General features: G+C 50.9%; 1 protein-coding gene across 1 annotated transcript in view; it reads right to left on the reverse strand.

Moving 5' to 3' along the window:
- Positions 1-833: 833 nt before the first annotated feature.
- The window catches only part of LOC116077146 (keratin, type I cytoskeletal 42), a 69,568-nt gene continuing 61,758 nt past the window's right edge, over positions 834-8,643 (reverse strand). Inside the window, exons 1-8 of the mRNA XM_031351495.1 lie at positions 4,474-5,101; positions 3,219-3,301; positions 2,551-2,707; positions 2,254-2,415; positions 2,042-2,167; positions 1,726-1,946; positions 1,569-1,633; positions 834-1,081 (exon numbers count right to left, since the gene is read on the reverse strand). Coding sequence (XP_031207355.1) covers positions 984-1,081; positions 1,569-1,633; positions 1,726-1,946; positions 2,042-2,167; positions 2,254-2,415; positions 2,551-2,707; positions 3,219-3,301; positions 4,474-5,019 — 1,458 coding nt within the window. The 5' untranslated portion in view covers positions 5,020-5,101 and the 3' untranslated portion in view covers positions 834-983. Of the gene's footprint in view, positions 1,082-1,568; positions 1,634-1,725; positions 1,947-2,041; positions 2,168-2,253; positions 2,416-2,550; positions 2,708-3,218; positions 3,302-4,473 lie in introns of the transcript that reaches the window.

Raw genomic sequence — 8,643 nt, forward strand, 5'->3', positions numbered from 1 at the left:
ATTCCCAGCAACCACATGGTGGCTCACAACCGTCTGTAATGGGATCTGATGCCCTCTTAGAGTGTGTCTGAAGAGAGCAACAGTGTACTAAAATACATAAAATAAATAAATAAATCTTTTTTTAAAAAAAAGAAAGAATAGACTCAATTCTAGACTGTTCAGATCAGCGAGATATGACCACCAACAGAGCATGAGTTAGTACTTGAGGTTCACAGAGTACTAGGGGACTAGTGAGGCCCATAAAACTGCACACAAAGTTTTCTACTTATCTAGACATGGGATATATAGAGAAAATGTCTAAGTTCCAATACAGAGTCATCTTAAAGGATCACAAAATCATTAGGAACTCTTAACCTAAGGCCAGTGAGATGGCTCAGCAGGTAGAAGTGGTACTCAGACCTGATAACCTGAATTCTATACCCCAAACCCACAGTGGAGGAAGAGAACCAGCTCTCCAAAGTTGCCCTCTGACCTACACACACACATGCACCTGCACATATATCATGCACACACAGTAACAACATTAATAATAATGATTTTTATTTTTAAAGAATCCTTCCGCTAGCACACTGCCTAGCACCTAAAAGCACTCTATATCTGGTGACTGTATGAACAAACAAATAACTGAGGAGCTGCACCTCTATCTTAAAAGATCCCACGACCTGGTACACACAGTTACCTATATCTTTTGAGGTGATGAAACCAGACCTGGGACCCGAGCCAAGCCCGCCCCCAGGCCCTTTCTCCCAGTCCCAGAGGCCAGAGCCAGGTGCTCTTCTGTGTTCCCACATTGTTCCCACCCCCACCCCTGACAATGACCAGGGAGACAGTGATTATGCAACTCAGAAAAAGAAGCTTTATTGCTTGATAGGAAGGACAAGGGTCAAGTAAACAGTGAAGCATGTAGGGACATTACAGGGGCTCTCCCAGCAGTATCTGCATCCACACAGGAGCCTCCTAAGCCTGAGCAGCACATAGCAGTCTTAGTTCTTGGTGCGCAGGACCTGCTCGTGAGTGGAGACCACCTTGCCGTCGTGCACATCCATGACCTTGGTGCGGATCTGGCGGTTGGTGGAGGTCACTGGAGAAGGTGAGAGAAGAGGCATTAGTGAGGTGGACAGATGGAGTGTTCTAAATAGGAGAAAGAAGCCAACACGCTAAGGAAGAAGCTGTCTCCTGCTGCCCTCTGCCCCGTTTGCCACCTCACTCCCTGCTGCCTCATGTCCAGTCTGTGTCCTCAAACTGGAGCACTCAACTGGTACTGTCCAACTAGACCCAAAGGCGTTAGAAGGTCCAACTAAACCCAACACTTCAAAGTAGAGGAGTGATGTGGGATGCTCTCCATGGTGCTGATTTTCATCACCATGGAATCTACTCAAACACCCATTGGAGGAACAAGAGTAAGGTCACCAGTCCTAGCTCTGAGGAGAGTTAGAAAGTACTCATAGAGGATACTGAGTAAGAACACTTAGCTTAGTCCCCAAGAAAGTTCTAATCTAAGCTGTAGATCTGCTGAAAGATCTGAAGGTATTCCCAGGCACAAGGTTGGAGGTGGAGAAGAGTCTTACCATCTCTGGATGACTGAGAGCCAGAGGAGAATTGAGAAGATGAGGAGAACTGGGAAGATGAAAGGCTGCAAAAACAGAAAATGACAGGACCATTAGACCTAAGGGGAACATTTGTGAGGGAAAGGGGCAGGAACTAAAGGGTAGGCCAGGCACTCACTGGGCATCCTCGCCCTCCAGCAGACGGCGGTAGGTGGCAATCTCCTGCTCCAGCCGGGTCTTCACATCCAGCAGGATCTTGTACTCCTGATTCTGCTGCTCCATCTCACAGCGCAGCTGAGCCAGCTGCTCCTCCACACTGCTGATCATCTCCTGGATCTGGGCCAGCTGCATGCAGTAACGGCCTTTGGTCTCCTCCAGGTTATTCTCCAGGGATGCTTTCTGTGAAGGAGAGAAATGAGACAATGGATCACTGAGAATGCTCACGCCCCTGCGGTAAGCCCAAGGCCAACCTTTATGTTCAACAGCATGCCTACCATGCTGAGCTGGGACTGCAGCTCAATCTCCAGGTTCTGCATGGTGCGACGGAGCTCAGAGATCTCACTCTTGCCACTCTGCACCAGCTCGCTGTTGGTGGCCACCTCACGGTTCAGCTCCTCAGTCTGTGAAAAGGAGAGGAGAACTGTTCGCACTAGAAAGCCCTGGAAGGCAGGTGCTCTGCATTCCTTTCTCTCCAAATGACACCCACCTTGCTGAAGAACCAGTCCTCGGCATCCTTACGGTTCTTCTCCGCCATCTTCTCATACTGATCCCGCATCTCATTCAGGATGCGGCTCAGGTCCACACCAGGGGCGGCGTCCATCTCCACATTGACATCTCCACCCACCTGGCCTCTCATGGAGGCCATTTCCTGCAGAGACAGAAAAAGGTCCCATCGTCAAGAGCCACATGGCTGACAGAGGTGATTCCAACCTGTACACCATCTGCTACTCTGTTGCTTCCATCCATCCACCCTCTGAAGCTGGCTTTTCCATTTAGCTCTCACCTCCTCATGGTTCTTCTTCAGGTAGGCCAGCTCCTCTTTCAAGTTCTCAATCTGCATCTCCAGGTCAGCTCTGGCCAGAGTCAGCTCATCCAGCACCCTGCGCAGGCCATTGATGTCGGCCTCCACATTCATGCGCAGGCTCTGCTCTGTCTCAAACCTGGAATGATTCAAGAGAAAAGGAATGAGCTATCTCCATCCCAGCCACACTGAAAGCTTTGTTCTCTTCCTTTGCACACGATTCCCACAGTTGGCACCCAGGACGGTGTGGAGAGACAGTGCCCATTGGTTGCTTAAGTCTGAACATTCCTAGGATCCAGAGAATAAAAAAATTAACCCTTAGTCATGTTCCTGAAAGAGGCACTTCCAGCTTCAGCCAGCCAATAAGGCTCAAGGCCTCCAAATATGATAGCCTACTATAGTTTAGGGACTGGTGGCAAAAGTGTGGAGCACCTTTCCCTAAGGTGATGACTTTCACACCTGGCTATGGGTCAGAATCTCCTAGGTAACCGGTTACAAATAACTGAATCAGTTCCAAGGGTGGAACCCAACAGTCTTATATTTTTGCAAGCACCATAGGGGGTTCTCCCAGCACAAACCAACCCTGGTTAGAAAGCACTGATCCAAGATGCCCCGCCCTACACGCTGGAGTCTCTGAACCACAAACTCACTTGGTGCGGAAGTCATCAGCAGCCAGGCGGGCATTGTCAATCTGCAGGAGGACATTGGCATTGTCCACAGTGGCTGCCAGGATCTGTAGAACAGAAAAGCCATGGGTCATCAGTTAAACAGATATCTGCAGGCAGATGTCACTGCAGCCTGCACTGGCCTTCCTTTCTTGCTCTCGCTTGAGTCCTGTTCTTCTCATCTCCTCAGCCTTTGTTTACCACAGCAGCCTGAGAGGCAACCCCACACAGTCAGTTTCAACCCAAAACTATAAAGTTTTTCTGTTTTCAACAGAAAAACTATAAAGGTCTGGCCCCAGGCTCAAAAGAATTCAGATCTTATTGCTACCACTCACCTCTAAACCTAAGATGGGTCTTGGGGTTTTCAAGTCCCCCTAAGGCTCCCTACATAGCCTTCATCTTCTGGATCCTCCTCTCAATATAGAACAGCCTTATCAGCCCTCTGCAGACACATGCGTTCCTTCCTAAGCCCATGGAGCATAGACCTCAGGTGGGACTTTCCCAAGAGACAAAACCCAACTTGCCCAGGGGATTAGAAAAGAGGAAACCAGAGAAGAAGAAGAAAAAAAATGACAGAAGAATTCCTGAACCTGGCTGAAGTTCCTGCCAGGGACTTGTCTAATTTCCATAACTTATGCAAGGCACAAGAGCCAAGAGGTTTAACAGGAGGAACAAGAGGGGCTCTGGAAGCACAACCCCACCAGGCTCCCTCTGGTTTGGCGTAACTATACAGGTCGTGATTAGTTGTGGGTGTGGATTTTTCTATGTCTGCCTAGCTATCGGGAGAGGCTCTCTGGTGCCAAAAGCTCATGGGCGGCAGCCTCAGCCCAGACTAACAAGCTAATGAGCGGTTTGGGTGTCTAGTTTGGTGGGTCCCGTTACAGGCTCACTCCTCCCTTCTGCTGGAGAGGTAACCGAGGCACTCTAGCCTCAGCTCTGCAGCCTCTCTTGATCTTTAGCAAGACACGGCCCCTCTCAACGCCTCCACTTCCTCCTCCGCAAAATGCAAAGGCTGGGAACCATTGGTCTCAGTGTGGGTTAAGGATTGGAGCTCATAAAAGCATGTTGGAAAGCCAGGAAGCAACACCACCTTCTCACTGACCAGCCCTATTGGGGGATGTTCAGAGAGGGCCTCAGAGAGAGAGAGAGAAGTTTGGGACTGTCCTTTTTAGGAGTCTGGTGATGATCTGAAGCTTTGGAGGAAACTGGAATGGCAAGTCCTGCTGTCCATTTGACCCACCTTGCTCTTCAGGTCCTCGATGGTCTTGAAGTAGGGAGTGTAGTCTTTGATCTCAGTGGGCCGCTGCCTCTGGTACCAGTCACGGATCTTCACCTCCAGGTCACTGTTGGCCTCTTCCAAGGCACGCACCTTGTCCAGGTAGGTGGCCAGGCGGTCATTGAGATTCTGCATGGTCACTTTCTCACTACCCACCAGGAGCCCATCACCAAGACCACCACCAAGACCACCACCAAATCCACTACCAAATGCTCCACCAAATCCACTACCAAGTCCTCCACCAAATCCACTACCAAATGCTCCACCAAATCCACTACCAAGTCCTCCACCAAAACTGCTGCTGCTGAAGCTCCCACCATAGCCACCTCCAATCCCACAGGCTCCCCCAGAGGAGAAGCGAGAGGAGGAAACTGACATGCCCCCATAGGTGCTGGGAGCCCGGCAGGATCCTCCAGCCAGAACGGAGGACATGCGACTAGAGCCACCACCGATGCCACAGGAGCCCTTCATGGAGCTGGAGGAGGTGAACTGGCGGCTGCAGGTGGCCATGGCTTTGGAAGAGGTGAGCGAGTGAGCGAGTGAGTCAGCAGAGTGAAGAGAGAGTTGCTCAGATGAGTTAGAAAAGGACGGTAGTGCTTTATAGTGATGAGGAGGGGGCGGGCCTGGCATATTCCATTCCCCTTGGCTTTCATCACTCCCAGGCCAGCGCCAACTCCCGATCAGATCCCTCCTCTCCTCCGCCTCATCATGTCTGTCATATTTTACTGGAAACTCATTGTTTGAAGTGTTTTGGGCTTTCTCGTCCCGCCAGGCATGATTCATCAGGGGAGGGGTGGGCCTGCAGGCTACACTTTCCCATGAGGCCCTGGGAGCCACAGCCCTTAGGAACCCACACTCTGGGCTCTGGGCTCAACTAGGATGACAGAGTAGGTAGGGCCTTACCACACCATAAACCTGCTGACCTGTTAGTTCCTATTAAATCGGTGGGAGAGAATCCTTTATTACACGTAGAAAAAGACCACCCGAGCAGGAGACTGGCACGTAGCTGGAGGTACATCAGTGTAGCTACCCTCGGCACTACCTGCGAAGGATTGGCTATCTGTCACATCCTCAGCCAGCCAGGTGGCTCAGCTTCCAGGCAGCTGCCCCTGAGCCCTGGGTGCAGACCCTAATAACCACCTACACACAGATCTGTGACAATAGCTATTAGGTCACCAAAGGTTTCACAGACACAGCCGGAGTCACTGAAAAACAGCACAGTCAGGTCCTTCTCAGAGCCCTAATTTGCTCTTCTGAAAAGTGAGAGCAAAGAGCACCCACCCATTGTTTCTACTGCAGAGAGTTCTGAGGGTCAACTTTGTATGGCATGGAGTCTGGACAGAGGGCTGGAGCTTTTTTTTTTTTTTTTTTTTTTGACCTCAAAGCAGGTAAGGGTACATGCCTGGAACAACCCTAGAGAGATTTGTCTGTTTGTTTGTTTGTTTCCAGCCCCAGATGTCCCCTCGGATGCCAAGATAGCTGAGAAGAGAGGCATAGGGCTGACTCAGACACCCTCACTTGATCTCCCATGGAGCTCATCCAAGACATGTCTGGGGAGGAATGCAAGCACCTGGAAGTAAGACAGGACTGAGCCAAGGACATAGCCAAAGTGGATGAGAGGATTTCTGACTCCTGAGTCCCTGAGGACCAGGGGACAGCTCCAAGAACCCAGCTAATTCTGCTTCCGAAATTTGTATATCAAGCTCCAACTATCCCCACAACACCCACTTCCTGCCCCTCAACTCCATGGACCCCTGCAGGCATATTGGGAGGAATGTGGTCGTGTCTGGGACTGCCTGGCACGTCCTATCTTCCCAGACAGGCCCCAACAGCCCCCGCTGAGGCTCCTGCACTGTTCTTGGTATCAACTGCTCCCAGAAAGGACGGAGCACCTTAGATAGCCAACCCCATCTGACCCTGCCTGCCACCAAAGCAGAAACCAAGGCCCTCTCCTAACAACAGGGCTTAAAAGCTCAGAAGACAATGCTAAGACGTACTCTGGAGGCTAAGAGCTCCCCCCAAATCTGCCTCTCTAAGGACTAGCAAGGATATGAGTAACCTGGGGCCCCACCCGGCTCCACCCACCCCTGACAGACACTTCTAATCTCCTTCCAGAGACTATTCTACCCAACTCTGGCCCAGCCCTGCAATTTCCCCAGCACTAGGCAGAGGGGATTTGGGTTGAGCGAGAGACTTCTGTTAGAAACCATGTTGCTACTGGGTAAGGTAAAAGGTGGGGGGTGTCCTTCCTGGAGAAAAAGACAATATCCAGGGAGACCCACAGACAGGAGCAGGGTGAAGAGTTCAACTCCAGCTTCTTTAGTGACCTAACAGCCCGAATCAAGAAAAGCTCTGCTTCCTAGGACTCCAGGGAGCCTTCTTTCCAGCGTTCCTCCTCCATGACCCTACCTCTCCCCTCCTCCTCTTCCCTACCCTTCTACTTCTCCAGTCTCTCATCCCTCTGCTCCTCCTTCTCCTCTGATCCTCCTCCTTACCCTGCTTTTCCTCCTCCTCTCCTCCTTACTCCTCCACCTTATCCGAGGGGAACATAAAGATGGTAGGAAATAAATATCACATAAACACACACCGTCTAAAGGGACGACTTTTACCAGCACTCCCTACCGTAGACTAAATCCCCAAGGCCAACATTCCAGACTCCGTGGCCAAGGAGCTGCCAAAGGCCCAGCCAGTTGGGAAGTAAGAACAAGGCAGCACACTCCTATCCCCATGGTGGATGATGACTCCACCATGGGGCATGTAGTCTCTGGGGCAGCAAAGGCTAGTGGGTTGGAACGGGCATCAAATAGGCATCTCTGTCTGCTGACACCTGGTGTACCCCTATCCTGTAAGCATATTTTATGTAAGCACCAGATCTCCCTCTCCCTTCCACATGCCCAGGAACAGGGAGGAAAGGAGGGGCCTGGGCAGTGAGTCTCTGTGGTTAGTGAGTCTCCAACACCTCCCTGCGGTGGGGAGACCTATGCCAACGCAAACAGGTGAAGGGACTGGGCTAGGCAGCCCCTACACAGCCTCATTGTCTGCTGAGGTCTGGGTGGAGCTAACGAGTTGCATCCTCAGGGAGGAGGAGCCAGGGCTGTACAGAGACACACAGCCTTGATGTAGAAGCCCACAGGCTAGTGGGAGAGATACTGGAAGAGACCGCCCCCACCTTTGGAAGTCTTTTACTTTAAAAAGACGAGAGAAGTCCTTCAGAGTTGCCTTAAAGAGGAGCGAGCCTGAGAAAACTGAGCCCAGTCCGCCAGAGTCAGCAGCTTCAACAACATAAGCCTACTTGTGTTTCCCCCACAGTTCTGAGAGCCAGATGCCCCCAGAGAAGATGGAAAGGTCACGCTCCATCTGAAGATTCTAGGGAAGGAGCCTTCCTGGCCTGCACCAGCTCCTGTCGTCTCCTGGAGTCCCTAGGTTTGGGGCGTCAAAACTCCAAACACTTCCTTTGTGCCACCACAGCCTTGCTGTGCGTTGTTATTTGTTTTGTTATGTTTTGTTTTGTTTTGTTTTGTTTTCTGTCTCTTACCATTGCGCTTATTGGATCTAGTGCCCCCCAATCCAGTGTAACTTCATCTCCGTCCTTACCTTATTCGCCCCTGCGGAGACCCTACTTTGGGAAGCTGCTACGCAAACCCTCCCTACCCCTACCGTGTAGCAAATCGGGTGCTGGTAGCCAGTTGTAGAGGCGGCAGGGAAAAGTTGGCAACAACAACAACAAAAAAAAAAGCTTGGCAGGAATAATTATGATAAGAGGCGGGCAGGGCCAGGCAGGAGGTTTCTGGAGAAAGCGGCTTTTGAGCTGTGCCAGTTGGGGTGCCGGGGGCAAAGCAGCAGGGAGATGCAGGCCGCTCAGCACTGGCTCCAGGCTTCACCCTGCCTTCCTCACAAACCCATGGATGCTCTGAGAGGGTGCATTTTAATATTTTTCTTTGTCTTGTTTCATTTGGTTTGGTTTGGTTTTTGTTGTTGGGTTTTTTGGTTTTTTGTTTTTTGTTTTGTTTTGTTTGGAAACAAGAAATCCCTATATAGCCCAGGTTGGCCCCAAATTTGTAATTTCTTCCTGTCTACTCCTCACCTCCCAGTGCTGGCATCACAAACCTTTGCCAAGTTTTAACTTTTTTTGGG

The sequence above is a fragment of the Mastomys coucha genome, unplaced genomic scaffold, assembly GCF_008632895.1.
Source record: "Mastomys coucha isolate ucsf_1 unplaced genomic scaffold, UCSF_Mcou_1 pScaffold5, whole genome shotgun sequence".
Taxonomy (NCBI): Eukaryota; Metazoa; Chordata; class Mammalia; order Rodentia; family Muridae; genus Mastomys; species Mastomys coucha.